This window comes from Pholis gunnellus (assembly GCF_910591455.1).
Source record: "Pholis gunnellus genome assembly, chromosome: 15".
Taxonomy (NCBI): domain Eukaryota; kingdom Metazoa; phylum Chordata; class Actinopteri; order Perciformes; family Pholidae; genus Pholis; species Pholis gunnellus.
In genome coordinates, this window is record NC_136542.1 from 7,013,412 (window position 1) to 7,032,831 (window position 19,420).

The 19,420-nt window shown below is 41.1% G+C and overlaps 2 protein-coding genes and 2 gene segments (V, D, J or C); 2 read left to right on the top strand and 2 right to left on the bottom strand.

Annotated features, from left to right (window-relative positions):
* Positions 1-19,420, top strand: part of LOC306707532 (Ig kappa chain V region Mem5-like) — a 39,709-nt gene that overhangs the window by 17,094 nt on the left and 3,195 nt on the right.
* Positions 1-19,420, bottom strand: part of LOC306707531 (Ig kappa chain V-III region MOPC 63-like) — a 28,319-nt gene that overhangs the window by 7,674 nt on the left and 1,225 nt on the right.
* On the top strand, positions 128-8,361 carry elavl1a (ELAV like RNA binding protein 1a). Of its 3 annotated transcripts, XM_079175032.1 has the most exons (7): positions 128-212; positions 2,027-2,086; positions 3,342-3,534; positions 3,983-4,086; positions 4,641-4,803; positions 4,905-5,130; positions 5,590-8,361. In XM_079175032.1, the coding sequence occupies exons 2-7, from the start codon at positions 2,051-2,053 to the stop codon at positions 5,912-5,914; spliced, it is 1,047 nt and encodes a 348-aa protein (XP_079031158.1). In that variant the 5' UTR covers positions 128-212; positions 2,027-2,050; the 3' UTR covers positions 5,915-8,361. The 3 variants fall into 3 exon arrangements, with proteins under 3 accessions (XP_079031158.1, XP_079031159.1, XP_079031160.1); XM_079175033.1 differs by lacking the exon at positions 2,027-2,086 and having other exon boundaries at positions 130-212; positions 3,354-3,534; XM_079175034.1 differs by lacking the exons at positions 128-212; positions 2,027-2,086; positions 3,983-4,086 and having other exon boundaries at positions 3,413-3,534.
* Positions 9,011-17,510, bottom strand: slc1a8b (solute carrier family 1 member 8b; the record flags this gene model as incomplete). Its single annotated transcript, XM_079175031.1, has 11 exons — positions 9,011-9,806; positions 10,774-10,927; positions 11,010-11,144; positions 11,226-11,420; positions 11,599-11,832; positions 12,546-12,645; positions 13,168-13,381; positions 13,498-13,540; positions 16,028-16,243; positions 16,627-16,706; positions 17,346-17,510. 11 exons carry the CDS (start codon positions 17,508-17,510, stop codon positions 9,660-9,662), a joined length of 1,683 nt encoding a protein of 560 aa, XP_079031157.1. The 3' UTR covers positions 9,011-9,659.

Consider the following 19,420-nt stretch of genomic DNA (forward strand, 5'->3'; position numbering starts at 1 on the left):
TGTAGGGGTGCATGATGTTGACTGTGGATGTTGGACACGCTGTCTATTCTGCAGAGGCGTGGCTGGACGCGAGTGGGCGTGGTGGGCTTTGTCACGCAGCTTCTTCCTCGATTTCTTTACTACGTGAGGCTGATTTGGAGGAAAGTGAACGTCGCCCAGAAAGGACAAAATAGCAGAAGGGAGCAGAAACAACGACTACCCCTCAAAAGCTGGTAATGCTTTAACATGTTTTTTGCATGTTTCCCGTCGCATTTCAGCTGTTTGCGTTGATATTTTGATGTGTGCTGGTTAGTTTAAAATGCGAATGACTGTCATGCCGCTCTCTCTCGCGGGCCTTTGGAGCCGTTGGTTAGCTTAGCGGGGGCTAACGTTAGCCTCCGTGGCCTGTTAGCAGGCCGTTGGGGTTTAGGCGCGGGGACACGGATGTATTAATCCGACGTTCTCCAAAATAGGGCCACGGTGCTTTACGTTAGCTAACTGGCAAGACACTGCCACGTAAGTTATCTCTTAAGCGACATAATTGGAGTGCTTTCATCTGTATGCAACGCAGTGCCGACTAGTGATAATGAACCCTGTTTTTGTCGGAACCTGGTTGGACATGGAGGACACTTTACCCGTTTCATTAGAGGAGGGAGCGAGCTTGTAGCCGGATAGCTCCCGTATGCTAGCAACGCTAAACGGGCCTCTGCACGTTTCACGAGTTGGAGATCACTCGTGAGATTGCCTTTGCCCTTGACGGGTAATGCAATACAAAATTGCACCAACTGTTGTGCAATCGGTGACGTTAACCTAACGGCACCGTTGCCCATGTGCAGCACCGTTAAGTACCGTTACTTGACTAATATCCGCCGGTATTCTGGAAGCTTCAGCTGATGCCTCAGTGCAACATTAAGGTCCATCCAGAGACAGCAGGGCCAAGATGTGAGACCCTAGAATATGTTTTCACTGCACTGTGCAGTTATTCACTCGGATACATTCCGTCCATATTTTGACCTATAACCCTCGTGCCACAGCTCTAATCTGACACGCCTCTTTCAAATGGATATTTAACAATATAATGATACACTAGGCTACTTTCCCACTAGGGGGACTGGTGCTGATTACTTAAAAATGTTACAATATTTGATAGAAATATTCTGCCTTGATTGGTTTCCTCCTGACTATCAATGCTTTGTTTCTTTGGGAGGTTCCCTTTCTTTATGTTAACCATTATCACACTGTTGTTATGCAACATCAGCATAATTTAGTACAACCGTAGAGAACTGTGCACAGCAAGTAAACGGGTGGATACTCTGCTTTTTAGCATTGCTGGAGATGTGAGGGGAAAAGCCTCTGTTTATGAATCACATGATATTTAATATTAAGCTGACTATAGCTACATTCCAAGAAAAGTCAATGCTGCAGATCGTACCAGCATTCGCTGCCTGTTAACATGCTGACTAATTTCATGATACACAGTTTGTCGATTATAAAAGAAATGCAGTAGAAGTTACCAACAGATACGGAGCAGCAAGATGGTAAAGTTCAGGCCACGATACTCAGAAACTAGAGTCACAGTTCGGTACTTTTTCGGCACAATGGGGGTAAACAAAGCAAATGCAGAAAATAACATTCAACTGTTGCTTATTGGCTGTAATTCTTACTTATTCAAATACTATCTACTTGACATATTGTCAATAATAAACAAGACGTTTACTGACAAAGTACTTCAACCATATGATTTAAATCTGTAGTGTCTATGATGTAGTGTGGTTGCATATACAAAGCGATACTTTATAGCATTAGATACTTTGGCTGGGTCTGAATCTGCAGTGCGAGGCGGCCTGAGCGCTGTGGAGAGATGGACTCTTTGTTTTGTTCTGGTAACTGACACATTCTGCTGATGGCGTTGTAAAAGTGTATCCACATATCCCAACTTCTTTACATAATTTCTGGCAATGTTGTGTATTTCACTCAGCTGTGTCAAGTGTATGTCCTCTTAATGTCAGCTGCCATACTGAAGGAGTTGTTCTGATTTTGTCTTCAGCCTCAGGAGCAGTGAAGTGTCTTCATGGCAGTTCGTCGAGGACACATTAAGTACTTAAAAGTGAGTATGAGATCTCAGCTCACGTTTCAGACAGCACTGCCCGTATCAACTGAATGTTAGCCGTACAATCGGGTATTGTAGTGTTTTTGGGTGGTTGAAATTTAATGCAGTTATATGGTAGCAAGAAATATGGTTGAAGGAAATGTAAATTGAAAGCACTAAGAGAAATCAAAAACACTCACAGATGCCAGCTCCCACCAGCTATGCCCATGTTCACCAGTTTAATACAGAACTCTCATTCATTCTCTCAGGCAGAGTATTTTACTCACCAGAATACACAATCACAACCCTTCTCTTGCATGAATAGACCTCTGTCAGGTCGCCTTCTAGACCGTTTCCCTTTCAGGCCCGATCCCGTTACAGCCACCAGCAAATGTGTCCGCAATGACACGCTTCTGAACTCGGGCTCCATTCTTGTTGTGGGCACTTGGCATTGTTAACGAAACTAATTTCAGACCCGTCAGAGCGGTTATAAGACGAGACTTCAGACTGACTTGATTGGGGTCATTTTGGGGTAAAACGAGATCCCTACTTTGCAAATGTAAAGCGTGTGTGTGTGTGTGTGTGTGTGTGTGTGTGTGTGTGTGTGTGTGTGTGTGTGTGTGTGTGTGTGTGTGTGTGTGTGTGTGTGTGTGTGTGTGTGTCCTTTTCTATTACATTGATTACATTTCAAGCTGGCTTAGTGGATACTACTGCATTGAGAGCAATTTGCAGCTTGACTCCAGTCACATGTTTGTGTAGTATAATTAGTTACCATTATGTGGCCTTAAAAGCTGTTGAGCCCCGGTTCTCTTTTGCATTGAAAACTTAAATCACACTGCATAGACATTCTTATCCCCCTTTGACCAAAAGTACCAGGAATTATGGAGCTTATCTGTTTGCAACTTTGCGTCTCCACTGCATTTAAAGAACCGTGACAGTGGAGATACATAAGTATTTACTGTGTTGTGACACTGTTGTTAGAGTCGGATGTAATGAATGAATGGGAAAGAGATACAGAGGTGGAAAAGGCTTTGGTAAGTACAGATTGTGCAGGAGGGACTTTATCGCACAGGAACTCAATGTAGTCCCTTCAGATGTTTCATTAGATGTAGATTTCACATGCATTCTTTTGCTATCGGTCTGTTTGTGCAGCAAAGCATCTCAAGACATGTGTAGTGCTCCAACTAATGATTTATTTACATAGCACATAGTTTTATCTCTAGTTGTGCCCACCCTGTGTACTTATCCCACTTTGTGTTTTCCGGCCCACCTGGCCGACCTACAGGAGGTGTACGACATGTCGAACGGTTATGAAGACCTCATGGGAGGGGACGAGGACAAGGACTCAAAGACCAACCTGATAGTGAACTACCTGCCTCAGAGCATGACGCAGGACGAGCTGCGGAGCCTCTTCAGCAGCATCGGCGAGGTGGAGTCCGCCAAGCTGATTCGAGACAAAGTCGCAGGTATGCTGCTCTCTGAAGCGATAAGACCCGTGACAGACCAGAAGGACGTTTGTGTTACAGCCTCTGAATACATCAGTGGTGGTTCAGCTTTATGACTTAAGATAGTTTGGCCTTTCACTCATTTTCAAAATGATCTTTATTGGATGGATATCTACTGAAGGCCTCTTTTCTGGCCCCTTTTTCCCTCAGTGATTTTTAGAATGTCATTTTTATTTGAGAGATATCCGAAAGTGATTTCCTGTTTGGTAGTAGTTTGCTCAGTTTTTTTCACCACCATAGACTTGTTTTATTTATTCCAGTCGTGTAGACAGTCTATTTGTTTGTGTAGACTAGCATGCAATGTTAAGATTTAGTTTTTTGTTTTTAAATACTTATTTGTTTGCAGATTTTTTTGAACTATACAACGTTTTTTTGTTTTGTTTTATTGTTTTCCTTTTTTTTTCTCTAGGCCACAGTTTAGGGTACGGATTTGTTAACTATCTTACCCCTAGTGATGCAGACAGAGCTATCAGTACACTGAATGGACTAAGGCTACAGTCCAAAACTATCAAGGTAACGTGCAACAAGGTGTTCTACAATTCTCAAACCAAAGATGTCATGTCATATAACTCTTCTGTGGCTCCTGTGCTGTCCGCTAGCTAGCTAGTACATGTCAGCCCGAGGATCAGCTCACTCACTGCCCTACCTGACATGTCTGTTGAGTTTCACTCTCATTTGACTTATTTTATTTGACACATTCTGTCAAATTCAATGTGTTTCATGTATTTAATTACCAAAAAAAAGCCCTATACCCTTTTGATCAGTTTGCTTTCATCTTTTCGTTGCTGTAATGTTCTTTCATGGTTCTCATTTTGGAACAGACCAAAGATTTAATGCCTAAAACAAATCGGATCAGCCCAACTTTTTAATAAATAGACTCAACTTTTCAGATTAATTAGTTGTAACTTATACAACGCATATAATTGCCAGTGTACTGTAAATCTAAAATGTCAACAGTTCAATAGATTTAAGTACTCGTCGTACTTTTAATAGTTTTTTTGTTACTTTGTTTTGTACGTGTGCATGAGTAGAGTTTTAATCGGTCAATTGTTGCTTCCTGTTGCTAGGTTTCATACGCTCGGCCCAGCTCTGATACAATAAAGGATGCCAACCTGTATATCAGCGGCCTGCCAAAGGCCATGACCCAGAAGGATGTGGAGGACATGTTTTCACATTATGGACACATCATTAACTCCCGCGTTCTTGTTGACCAGGCCACCGGTACAACAGGTAAATTGCTTCCTTACTTTACAGAAATTCTCTTGAGTAACATATAGTTTATGCTGCTCGTATCAGAACAGGCATTCACCCGCTGTTGTGTCGTATTCCAGGCGCGTCCCGCGGCGTGGCCTTCATCAGGTTTGACAAGCGGGCCGAGGCAGAGGAGGCCGTCAAAAACCTGAACGGCCAAAAGCCGCCCGGTGCCGCTGAGCCAATCACAGTGAAATTTGCCGCCAACCCGAACCAGGCGAAGAACACGCAGATCATCTCTCAGCTCTACCACAACCAGTCCAGACGCTTCGGAGGGCCCGTACACCACCAGGCACAGCGCTTCAGGTGAGAGGAAGCCTGATCTAACTTTAAGCCACACCTAGTTTCAAACAAGCAACGTAATTAGTCAACGGATTAGTGTTTCTGATCAGAGCTAGTTCATTGTGATATTGACCAACCTTGGAAACGGGTCTTTGAAACAGTTCGATGTATCAAACTGCTGCCATGTACCACTGCTTGTGTCTATAATGCGTTTCTGGCTCTATTAGTTTTAATAGATATCACAGAAGTAAATGAAGAGCAGCTCAAATGACAAGTTGATAAATCGTATAAATAACAAATTTCCAGAGAGAGAAAACTGACTATTTCTGTTTTGGACATTTGAAGTTAGTAAGTAAGTAAAAAAAAAAAAGCATTTGTTTCATATAGCAGGTCATTATATTATTGAAGAAACAGCTATGGTGATGACAGACGTTCCCTTCAGTTTCAGTGTTAATTGATTAAATTAAACGATCTGATTTCCAGGTTCTCTCCCATGGGCGTTGATCACATGAGTAGTGTGGGAAGCGTCAGCGCTCCCGGGAACTCCACCTCCGGCTGGTGCATCTTCGTCTACAACCTGGGCCAGGACGCAGACGAGAGCATCCTCTGGCAGATGTTCGGCCCCTTCGGCGCCGTCACCAACGTCAAGGTGATCCGCGACTTCAACACCAACAAGTGCAAGGGCTTCGGCTTCGTCACCATGCCCAACTACGAGGAGGCGGCCATGGCCATCGCCAGCCTGAACGGCTACCGGCTCGGAGACAAGATGCTGCAAGTGTCCTTTAAGACCAGCAAGGGCCACAAGTAGAGCGAGCCGGACAATCGGGTGTAGAGGAGAGATGGAAATGACCTGCGCCGGGCTTTTAGAGCAGAGAGCAGAAGTATGGGTTTTTATAATCTAGCACATCTGTTTGGGTTTTAGTGTGTTCAGAGTTGTTCACTCTTCTGCACCTTTGTACTTGTCTAAAAGAGTGTTTAGGCTGATTTGTTTTTGTTTTTTTTCTTCATCTTTATACTCATGCTTGAGGACACTCTGTAGTTTTAATTTTTAGTGAGGGGGTGGAGAGGGTAAAATCCCATGATTACCCCCGAGATAACTTTTTGAAAATGATCTAAAAAAGCTAAACTACTGTCCGTATGTGTTGCATGTATAACAGAGGGGACTTGGTAAAGAAGGGTTCTGGGCAGTGCACAAAAAAAAAAAAAACATGGCGCACAAGGAAAACCTCGCAAATTGTTAAACTAACGGTTGACATTTTCGTGGATGATTTGGTTTAAAGAAGGTGAGGACCAATATTTTTGGAAAAAGAAGTGCTCTGTCCTGGGTACTCATCATAAGTAGAAATAGATGCATTAAGTGATCACCCAGTGGACACACACACGCACCTAAAGTACCACTCACCATCTCAAGTCCATTTCAGAGTGAAGCACTTATTACCAGTCTGCTTTCGGTTCCTATGAATATCCGTCTTTTTGATGTTAATCTATGACCTTTGCTCAAGCTCCTACCAGGTTACCAGTTTTAAGCATGACAAGCGTTGGGGGGTTTTTGTCTTTATTATCCCTGTGTAAAGTGTCTTTTTAATAAGTTGTATTTCAGGAGAGTCCTGTTGAATATGAACCACAGTCAATGAGTTGGGAATTGAGATGGACCAAAGGCAGGGAGAGATTTGACCCTATGAGCACAGAGTTTTCTGAGCAGATTTAAGGTAAATGAAGACCTGTTTTTAAGAGGTACTAAGCTTACATCTGATACTGACTGAGAGCGACGTCACTTAACCTCGGTATGTCTTTCTGTTTTGTTTTTTTTTCTTTTATTTTGAGTTAATATTTCTTTTTGTTTGGATCACTTTTTGTTTCGTTCTGAGGAATAGATTTCTATTCGTTACGATGTTGGTTACAAACTTGTTTTAACGAGTGCTTATCTCGAGTTTGGAGACTAATTAATGGCCTTTGTTAATGATTTCACTTTTGATTTGCTTTCTTTTCTTCCTTTCTTTTGTTTTGGTTGTTTCACTTTGAGCATAAACCATTAAATTTTATTTCTTTTCGCCGCAAGTTTTGTTTGGTTTATTTCTTTTTTTTTTTTTATTTACCTTTTTTTTAGATTTGGTTTGAAGTTTTGTTCTATTATTTTTCTAGAAGCAAAGCAGTGTTGATAGAAGATCCATGGAGGCTTTTAAATGTCTGAGGCCGGTGAAAGAAACTATACGGACCAATGTTGGCTGAAGAATATTTAACCTGTGCACAGACACTTGAAGGAAAAGTAATTGTCCTGAAGACATTTCATGAAGCAACTTTTCTAAGACTGCCAGATACATTTGAACCCCTGAAGAGTAACGTTAACGTTTCTGAGTCGTCTTTTCAGTAGTTGTGAGTTGACGCCTCAATTTGATTTGTCGGCTCGAGTGTAGTTGTCTAAAGTGAAGCCACATTTGTCGTGCATCAGCGCCGCTCGATATCACGACGAATAAGAATAGTGTTAATGTGAAGATCCAGGCTTTTGGACCCAAACCCATTAATCTGATCTTTGTCTAATGGGGATTACTTTTAACCAGTGAGGCTTCGTTTACGTTCTCAGTGGAACTCTTATGATTCATTTAGAACAGATCGTTGGCATATCACAGCTCATCTTTTAATAGCAGTTCATTTGGTAGATTGTCTTGTTCTCCAAGTTACCGTCGTTGATCTTGATTTTTTACCAGACCACAAATTCAACAGAACGACTTGGTGATAGTTACAAATATCAATATGCCCCCCCCGCCCCGCCGACATCAGTATTCCCATTACACGGTTCAGATTTTGGTCTTAAAAGTGCTTTTTGATCTCGTAATTCCATGTTATTTTTGTGTCGCAATCTTTAACTTTGTGCAATATTTCAAGGCTTGCTTAAAGCAAGTAATAGAACGTTTTTGTAGTCTTGGACTGTCATCTTTTTTTAAAAATATAATTTCTATTTTCTACTGACGTTTTATGTTACTGCTTAGTTTTTTCAGCAGTATAGTTGGAATTGCATGGAAGATGCAAGTGAATTTGTTTTAGCGGTAGTCAGATTTAACTGCATTCTGCCTTAATTTATAAGTGGGAATGGTGTATTTTACACCAGAGGAGGCGCGATTATTTATTTGACAATGTATGCGGTCATACTTGTTATTTGAGTGTTTTTGATGGTTCATTTTGTTTTTGAAGGACACTAAGTTGAAGTCCATTAAATGTCTTCTAACATTGGATCATTTCAATAAAACACGTTGGCTTTTCAGAATTGAAAGAATTAAATGTCTCTTAAGAAGCTTATTGTGAATTTGCTGTATTTTATTGACAAACGTCAATGTGTTGCATGTTACATAAGTCAGCATTTTCACTGTTGGAACCTATATTTCCTGTTTTACTCATCAGCCTACCGACATGCTAACGCAAATGAAGTGAGGGAATACATCTTGTAACTCATTGGCCTTCAGATCACATGATAAAGACCCAGTTATTACCATCTGAGACCAGATGGGGGAGACATGTCTGCGTTTTCTCCTGCAACATATTTACTGTAACTGACACCACCATCAAAACAAGGTGGATTTTCTGCACCACTTTTAGTGGTCCGCTTGCATTCATTTACTTTCCACTAATTTAGTATGGAGGAGAAACTGCCCTCGCATCAATGGAAGATGAAAAGTGTTTCAAATGTTTTGGAAAGAAAATGGATTATTAAAATGCTGTCGTGGTTCCACCCCAAGTGATCTTAAGAGATCGTAATGTCAAAAAGGCAATGAGACCGACTGAGCGGAAGTGCAAAACGGCAAACACATTTCCAGGTTTTAGGACTCGCAACAAAGTGCTAAATTAAGTCTAGAATAAAACACCCATTGACAGGACTTGATATCCGGCAAGTTTTTATTAGAAAACGACACAAAATAAATTCGAAGCATAGGTATAAAAACACAAATGATCATCTTACTAGAATAATTCAAACATGTACTCTCGCTTAATATATATCCACCTTGTCATAACATAAAGGTTCACTTCAACAAAATTCATTTGCTCCTCCTAGTTTGTGTTTACTTTCAAGTCTTTCAGGTTCTCCGAATCATCATCAAAAACCAAGATCATGTTAAGGCAACTCAAAACCTTGACAGGCCTAACGGGCGTGTGAATGTTTAAGTTTCACCGCTAACTGATAAACGCTCCATCTCTAATGCATGTCATTGCAACACATTATCATTTCTTCAGCCGCATGCAGAGTGTCTGTTTAAGATTTAGGTTACATGTGAAACTTAATGCATTCCCTCCCAGTCAGAACTGAACGGAAACATACAACATATCAAGTAATCAAGTTTTTTGTTATTACCATGGCACAGGAAAAATCCAGTAAAGCCGCTAAACCCTGACAACACAATTTACTCAAACTTTGGTCTCATTTAGAACAGAAACATAGCAGGATTTTAACTAAACTGGACTTTTTTTTTTCAGGCCTCAGATGATGGTCCCTTTGATCCAAAGAGGTGAATCTGTGTGCATTAGAAGGCAGTATACCTTGATGTCCATCCCTTAAAAGTGTCTCAGACTTGGCAGAGGTTGTAGCAGGCCAACGGTTTCTCCAGCATGGTTTCTCCATCCACCTCATACACATAATCGCACCGGTGTGTAATTAGAGGAGCGTCGGACATCGCCACGCTCTGATTGCCAAAGGAGATAACTGTGTCTCTCTGTCGGGAAGAAGTCACGAACAGTACAGTTAGTAAAGATAGATAGATTGTTTTTTCTAGAATTACTTAACAAAAATGTATTAAAAATGGCTGAGGAAATAAAAGTCCCCTATAATTAGCAGCAGTAGTAGTAGCAACATCCTGTTAATTTTAGCATGTTGATACTGTTTACAACAGATGACAAAAAAGTACAACTAAAGTGGTACAACAATTTGCAACTATGCACACACTAATTTGACCAACAAAATAACCAAATGATAAAATATGGGGATGATCATGTAGTAGTTATACATGGTTCAAAAATGTTATTTAAAGTGACCAGAGTAAGTAAGAACAAGGGTATACTAAATCACTCGTGCCCTAAAAAAGTTACTTTAAAAAAGAATCTGCATCAAAGTCAAGATTTCATCTTACATGAACAGTTACAAAACCAAATATTTCAATTGAGAGATTTCTGTATTTGTGTTTTTGTCGTTGCTTTTCTCAAGTGGGCGGAACTGATAACAGTTGTTGTGTTGTCTGCTCAAGTTGTCCGGTGAAGATGCCGCTGTCCAAACCTCGACAAAGTCCTGATGAAGCAGATTAGCTTGAGTTTTTAGCTATGCTGCTGCCATCATATCAGATTTTGCTTTATGACCAAATACCCGCTAAAATAACGGCATTCTCATCAGCCCCAGCTGGAGCCTACTTTGTGTCTAATCAGCAACTGTTAGCATGCTAACATGCTAAACTAAGATTGTGAACATGGTAAACATACCTGCTGGCATCAGCATGTTAGCTTTGTCATGATTAGTTTAGCATTTAGCTCTACACTTTGTTGCCTCATAGAGCTGCTACCCTCTTGTTTTCTTTGATTGTCTCTGCATATTTAATACTATACTATACTTTACTTACGATTTTAAATATATTTTTCAGGGGTTTCGAATGTGAATGTGCACTTTAACCTCAACATTTATTGTCCTCTTACTCGATTGGGGCCAGCTCCATAATTGGCATCAGTAGGAGCAGGAGTTGCAGCAGGAGTTGGGGCTTCCTTCTCAAAGTCGTCCTTACATAAATGAGCCATAATCCCAGCAGCTAAGGCATCGCCAAGAACATTGATCATCGTCCGGAAGCGATCACTGAGAATGAGAGGAATACTTTACACATTGCCCCATGACGCACTTATGCTCTTTATAGTATGATCATGTTTGTGGGACTCACAGAACCCAATCGATGGCCACAATCAGTGAGATGTCAGCGGGCGGCAGCCCCACTGAGGTCAGGACAATAACCATGGTCACCAGACCGGCTTGAGGTATCCCAGCTGCCCCGATGCTGGCCGCTGTTGCCGTTATACTGATGAGACCAGAGCCGGGATGTTAGAGAGACAAAGAACTTATCATGCGGAAGGTTAATAAACTCACTGATTCGTCCCACCTAATCGTGACCAGCTGGCCAAAGTCCAAGTCATACTCATTGACCTGAGCGATAAAGATGGCCGCCACGGCCTCGTACAGGGCTGTCCCATCCATGTTGATGGTAGCTCCCACTGGCAGCACGAAGCGAGCGATCTGCCGGTTCACTCCACAGTTCTCCAGGAGACACTTCATGGTGATGGGCAACGTGGCTGAGCTGAGAGGGAGAGAACAAGAGGACACGGTCGGGTTAGTTTAGTCCCAAATATGACCAATGAGAAATGGTAGGGTGTCCTTACAGTATAAGCACACATATGTTTAACATTTACAAAGAGAGAACTAAGATGCTGGACTACATCTACCAAAAAACATTAAAAAAATCTGCATCCTCTTACCTGGATGACGTGGCCAGTGCAATAACTAGAGCCTGCAGCAGCCCTCTGATGTAGGGGAAGGGGTTTTTGCGTGTGAAGAAGTAGTAGAAGAGAGGCAGCAGGATGAGGCCGTGCACAAACAAACCGGACAGGACTGTGATGAAGTACATGCCCAGCTTCTCTCCCAGGTGGGCCGGATCGTGCATATCCAGGATCTTCCCTGCCACGAGGAACACAATGCCGAAGGGGAAGTACCTGCATGGAGGAGGGAAGACATCCATTTATTGCACGCAAACCTTTTCAGCACAACCTCAAGATTATGACACCCTGCATTTCAACACTCGATGTGACAAATAAAACCTTTGATTTCTTTTTTTTTTATGATAAATATGATATTTTAACTTGACAATGCGTACAAAACCAGGTTCACAATGGAAGGTTTTCTGAGTTTGACTTGACTGACCTGTCCTCAACCCCATCCAACACCTTTGGGATTAATTTGATCGCTGACTGTGAGCCTTGTCTGGCCTTTTTCCCAAGCATCAGTGCCAGACCTTGCTAATGCTCTCAAGGCTGAATGGGAGAAAATCCCTGCAGCTGTTCTCCAGAAGCTTGGAGGCTGTTATATCAGCAGAATAATGCCTTTGGAATGGGATGTCCAAAAATCACACGTGGGTGTAATGTTCAGGTGTCCAAATACTTTTGCCCATACAGTGTACGAGGCTATCCAAACTAATTTGTACTTACAATTATTCTGCACTAATATATCTCTTTGCTGAATTCACTTAAATGTAATCCAGTCGAATCATCAGCTCTAATGAGAAGAAGTAAGGACACTTGATTCTTCCCTGAGTAGCTGTGGGAGATTTATTTTTAGATATAATCCGGCTCTGCCGTGCGGCGAACCGTGTGTTGTCTGTGACTCAATTTGTCTATTTGTGAAAGTGTGTGTGAGAGCGCGAACTTACCACATAGCAGCGTTAATAATCTTCATGACGCACTCGTTGATGCACTGGCACACGTTAACCAACGGCGCTCCACGTTCTCCCATCTTCCCCAGCAGCAGTCCTGAGAACAGACGGTACAATCACAGGTGAGTTTCTAAGGTCTTACAAGTCACCTCTAATAAAGGGTTTATGATTACATAAGTAATGGTAACAGCTACTTTATACTTATTTTATATATCATATATTCTAAATATTACATTTTTTATACCACCTCATTTATTTGAGAGCTGCTGTCACCATGTACTTTCCAGAATAAGTAGGCTATATTTTGCCGATAATACTTAAAAAAATAAAAGTAAAGAATGAAAGCTGATTAAATAGTACCCTTTTTTTAATCTACAAAATTGAAGTCAGCTTATCTTTCTAATTAAATAAAAAGACAAAAAGTGTCATGTTGGATAAACACCAGCCGGGGGGATTTTCAACAACAACATTTTTTATGGCTTAAAATGTAAGGAATGTAATAATGTAACTTAACCCTTTATAGAGGTTGACCTATTAGACAACAGTACCATAAGGATTATACTTAGATCAATACATCTTAGAGTTTTCTGTGATACAATGAGCTGTGTGGTTGTCTTACCCATGGTGGCCGAGAAGATGACAATCCCCAGTACGTTCATGCCCTTGCTGGTACTGGGGACGATTTTATACTTGACGTCGGGAGCAGGGGTGATCTCCAGGAAGACTGGGTGGCCCAGATGAGGGTTGTGGTAGTCGGGCATGACATACACATGGTTGGCTTGAGAGTCTTTCGTATCAGTGTTCTGTACAATAGGTACCAGCTCCGTTCGGTACTGGAGTTGGATGAAAAAGAACGACAGAGGTTTGTTAATATGAGTACATATTGAACATGAATTAATGAACAGTAATCGTACAATCCTTTGTAAGTTTCCTCCTTTCGTCCACTCACCTGCTGAAATGTTGCTTCAATCAGATTTGACGGGATCATGTTCCTATAAAAGACAATTTACAGACGAATAAATCAGATGTCTGTACAGAAAGGTATTATTCAATAGTATGGTGTATGAGTCATTTCAAGAAACTCTCTGCATTCAATTTGGATATTTTCACTTCTATTCTTCAGTGCACATAAAGAGCTAAGGACTTTTATAAATGTTTTTGTATTGAGGGTCAATGTTGATTCCTGACCATGAAAACAGACCTTCTGGTACTGTGCTAGTACAAAGTATACTTGTGCTTCATTGAATATTTTAATTTCACGCCACTTTTTACTTCTACTCCGCTTCATTTAAGAGGAAGTGTTTACTTCACTAAATGTATTCGATTGTTGTAGTTACTAAATACTTTACAAAGATTTGACATGGAAAAACAGATTGTCTTATAACAATACAATGCATTGTTACAAAACAAACAAACACAACTATATATGAAATAGGGGCTCTTTGAGCAGATGCAGCAGTAAAATACATGTTAATGCATCAGTAATATAATTTAATATACCACTTTCAAGGGACATTTATCTGCATGGACTACTTTCACTTTTGATACTTGAATACATTTTGTATTTATTTTTACTTACTTAACATTTTTAAAGCGGATATTTCTTGTTATGTGATAAACTTTTAATTAAGTAAATGAGCAGAATAATTCCTACAACGCTGGCTGTTACATCCTCAAATAAAAGCTGTGTCTCTTATAATGGCCGGGGGTGTCGTCGCCACAAAAGGCTGGCCCCCAAATACAGTACAGGGGGAAAAAACTAAAAGAGTGAATAGACATGTAGGAATGAAGTATACCCACGAAAACATACATAATCCATTTCCCACACATAAACTGATGCAGTGAGAATGTGAAACCTCAGACATTCTTCAGACCATACACTTATCTAACAGAGGGAATCAGAAATAGTATGTCAACAAAGTAAACTCCATCAAAACCAGGGAACACATGTTCACACCACACAGAGAGAGGCCTTCACATGCGGCGGAAGGTGCACAGGGACATTGTGTACGTCAATGACACTGAACCCATGACACAAGCTCATCGAATACGTAAGAGGACTCAAATGTACACTCGACCTTTGGCTCACAGCAAGAGACACAGCGCACTAATAATAATCAGGTTTAGGAAGAAGGTATTAGTGGATCTCTGACATGAATTGTCCTGCAGTAAGCCTGAGCTCACACACTAGACTGAAGTCTCTATCTTACACAGAGCAACATTGCACAAGGACCTTCTGAGAAAGTGAAGGCTTAACAGATCACAATTAAGTCTTCCTGTTCTTAGCCAACCTGCAGCAAAACAGTGAGAATGCAAACGCTTGCAAGCACATTTTTTACCTTCTCTGTTGTCATTTATAATGCTGAAATGTTTCCCCTGCTGACACAATGGTATAGATTCTGATTGGTGATCATATGTAACAATTGATACAAATATGCTTCCAACGCATCCCTTTAGATTTTGTGGTTAGAGAGCACAGCAAGGTCACAAGGTCAGATCTGTACTGGATTTAATTGGGCTGTACTGGCTTCCCTCAGGCGTTGAAGGGTATTGTCCAGCCAATCCTTAACCTTTAAAACAGCACTAATAAGATGGAGTGGGACAATGTGGAATCTCCTGGAAAGCCTGTACTAAGAGGGGGATTTTACTAAACTCTTATTCATCATGGAAGGAGGAATTATAGTGAATCATGTCAGAGGTCAGGAACAAAGTGGAGTAGTTGTGTTCTAAATCACATACTAACATAGTATTCATACTAAGTATAATTGAGTGTATGTGGATATTGTGTATGGTAGGAAATACCTGGATGTATACTACATTAGCAAGCATTTTTAAGTATGAGACCTGAGTTTACTGCACATACTCAACTGCCCCACAATGCATTGCGTCTGGGTGCCTTAAGACCGGCTGTCAGTCTTGTGAGATTTTGAGCCAGACTAAAACCTGTCACTTTTTAAAATTTTTATAGGTTCGTTTTTATGTAAACACCTGATTACCAACATGTGGTAAGTTTATCAGAGTAACGCGTGGTTGCAAACTTTCTGCGATCGTTTCTCAGAGATGTGAGAGCCACTGCCAACCTGAAACCAACCCCCTCGTCATTCTTGTGGGATTTTGAGCAGAGATAAAAGCTTCAGTTTTAACAAGCTTCCGGGTGATAAAGTAACCATTTAGATTCCCAATATGTGGTGAGTTTATCCAAATAATTCCAATTTGGAAGTTTGCCGCGACCGTTTTCAGAGATGTGATGCCTTGAAACCGGCCCGGCTGTTGCTTAGGCATATTACAGTGTAAACAGTCACCTGGTTCAATCATTCTTAATCTTTCATTCAGTAGGAAGTATGTAATACCTACTGATTGAGGATGTAGTATGCAGTATGTTAATATGCAATTTCTTCAATAAGGTAAATGTTTGAATGGCAGAGTTCCCATCACTATCTGCACTTTGTCAAAGTGTGATTGTGTCTGTCAATATTTACCTGATGAGGTCCAGCAGAGCGTCAGCAGAGGTCATGACAGGTCCTGAACTTGAATGGTGGCCATCTTTCTCTGAGCCCGTCCCCGGATGGATGATGAGCACCAGTATGATGCCAACGATGACAGCGATGAAGGTCGTCCACAGGTAGTAGGTGATAGTCAGGACTCCCAGTCGACCGCTTGCCTTTGTGTCCATGGCTGAGAGGCCTGACATAAGACTGGATGGGAGAACAAAAGGTGTTTTATGATTCTGGTTTTCACTTTGAAATGCTCATTTTTTAACTCATTTCAAAACAATGTAACGTTTGAACTTATATTACGTCTTTGACAACGGAGCTTCAGATACAACATATTTTACAAATAATGCTCAATAAATCAAACAGTATACGTAAAAGGAGTTCCAGGTGACGGGATGTGAAAAATATACATAAATACTGTGCATGGGAAGTTTTGTGTGATTGATGCTTAATCTTACAGTTGTATTAACATGAAAAAAAAACGTCTACAGGGTAAGAGAATTTGTGACCACTTATAACAAAACACGGCAGCTGTTTGCTGTTATATTTGAGTCTGGACCCACGCAGGTGAGGACTTTTCTCACCTGGAGGTGATGAGCGGCAGAATCAACATCTTTAACATCCTCATCAGCAGTTCTCCAGGGAAGGAGAAGTAGATCTTAGCCTGTGTGAGAGAGAAACACCTGAAGCAAAGCCTTATTTCTAGGAGTGTAAACACCAAATTACTATTGCTTACATTGAAATCCACCACAAAGCTCTTTTAATCCCAACGTCCACCAATTAGTCGACAACTGTGTGATGTGTGATGCTGAGCAGGTAATGTACAGTGGGTATTTAAAGTGCTTTTTTTAAATGAAAACTTGCTGCAACAGAAAACGACGCTATGTGATAAAAATTCATAAAGCTGAGAGCAACTGAAGAGTCGGGGGATTCTTCTCTGTGCGTTCTTCAATTCAAGCATTGTCTTTCTTCTGGTGCTCAAGTGAGCCAATGTTAATATATAATTATTGATTTATAGCAGCTTGAACTATTTCAGCACTTCTGACACCTCTGCTTCCTTGTTATACCCGATGCTCCGCTTGTCTTTGCTTCCACTCCCATGATTACATAAGAGGCTTTAATTAACAACTGAAGTGAAGAGCTCAGACTGGCTGTTACTTGACATCCTGAATATTGAGTTAATTTGCAGACAGTGTTACAACTGCCAACACATTATATCAAGGTAATAATTAAAAAAAAATGGAAGTCTGTCAGATACAAAGCTAGCCACATTGCCCCCTGTTCATTTTCTATCCATCCATACCTGTGTGGACAGGTTGAGCGACCTCAGGCCAAACCCAAGCACACAGCCCGTCACCACAGCTAAGACCGAGAGCGTCAGCAGGCCGTTCCTCTTGCAGTAGTCCTTCACGTACACCCTGAGTTTCCACGAAAACGTTTTTTTCACCAACTTCTTCAACCATTCCATCATGATTCAGGTTCTGGCCGTATCCGAGCAGGCCCTCCCCCCCCCTCCCCTCCTGAGTGAATGCAGATATCCGAGTGAGTGAGTGAGTGAGTGAGTGAGTGAGTAGATCAGTAGGCCTATGTATCCCACAGGATCCCGAGGGCGGAGGACAGCTAGTGGATCTGATCAAATGTGGGTCCTGTCTCTCACAGAGGAACTCCAGACTGAGAGGAAATGTTGACTAACTGATTCCCAGTGAAGCATTGCCTAAAAGGATTATCCCTATCCCATGCTTCTCCACAGCCACCAAGGCTAATTAAAGAGGCTTAGAGGTGATAAGCTCCTCCTTTCATGGCTCATTATGAGTTACTACCCGCCTGCAGGTTATCCCATTCATGAAACAGGTGCTTGCTCTTTGACCTCTCTGATTTGCATTTAGCTGGACAAGACAAAAAAAGACAATGTGTGTTCTGCATCCTCCGATAAATCTTGTTTTGGGTTCAGCTACTAATTAGAGGACGGATACAAAAAAGACGAAACATTTTTTAAAAGAGTTATAAATATCAAAAATCGAAACAAAATCGAAACGTTTTGTATTGTTTCTGTGATCACTGATATAATTGTTGCTCTCTGAGAACATTCGGATGGTGCATTTTGATTTCTACTGTGAGTAAGTGAAGGAGTTGCACTGTAAGGGCAGGATAACCGGAGTATAACACACCAGTATCAGTCTTCAGGGAAACGCCCTAACCGCTCACAGATCCTTCGATCTTACCATGAGGTTACGCTGGGTCAGGGGCCCTAACGTCAGGACTTGGCATTTTAATTGGCGAACAATGTCTTGTTGGCCCCAAGGAGCTTAAACACTGCAGGTTGATGAGAAGAAAATGAGAAGGTTGCGCTCTGTGATAAGACCAGGGATCCCTGCCACGCTATCAAGGTGTATCTTTTTGCTGTAATTTCAGAAGAATCAAACCGCTAAAAAGTGGAATTTAGGTCAGATTTATTCATATATGGTTGTAGATAATAATTAATCTGAAGGAATATTTAAACAACAAAAGGGTGAGATATCAGCTACAGGACCAATGGAGCTGTTAACAGAAATCATGGCATGCCATTGTTGTTAGCTGCTCAAGTAGTTTCTACGTCTCTTTTCGCTTGTTGTTTGCATGTCTTGTTAATTCTGTAGTCTGCTGCCGTCACAGCGTCCATGCTGACCTGGGATCAGGTCCAAAGTTGACTCGCTCCTGTCCAACAATGTCTGCCTACGTCAACTGTAACCAATCCAATAACATGTAATCCTCGTCTAGAACAATGCACTCAGCAAGTTCAACGAATGCTACAAAAGGGACACATGCAGTTAGACACATTTGAATGTTTCTGTTTGAACTTTTTTCTCCCGCTAAATCTTAATAACCATCACCATAAACACGAGAATTAGCTCTAAACTTAAACAAACAATCCCCCAAATCACCCCAAAATGGCCCAACTTTATAGCCCCCGGCCCCACATACACACGCACACATCCTGAAAGTACGTTTTATAAGAACAAGATATAAATTGAAAATGTAAAAGGTGCTGCTCATAGCAATACACTAACAGTGAATCATCACCCAAATCTGCTGCAGGAACCATGAAAGTCTATATACAACTATTTGCTATTCCATCAATTATGTCACAGAATTTGTAAAAAATATGGACCTATAAGCACATTAATCATTAGAATAGATCTTCTGGGCACCATGAATATCTGAACCAAATTTCATGGCAATCCATCCAAAGCCTTTTGAGACATTTGCACTGACAATGTAGCAAATATAATTTTTTTATCAAATATTACATGAGAATGTGATCAAGTTCAGTGTTTGTATATTTATAAAGCTGGTCTCACAATTTGAGACAAAACATTACAGTGATCAACATTCATTAAA

Coding starts and splice junctions, on each gene's coding strand:
- elavl1a (XM_079175032.1), top strand. CDS start 2,051: ATGGCAGTTCGTCGAGGACACATTAAGTACTTAAAA. Junction 2,087..3,341: donor GACACATTAAGTACTTAAAA/GTGAGTATGAGA, acceptor CCGGCCCACCTG/GCCGACCTACAGGAGGTGTA. Junction 3,535..3,982: donor GATTCGAGACAAAGTCGCAG/GTATGCTGCTCT, acceptor TTTTTTCTCTAG/GCCACAGTTTAGGGTACGGA.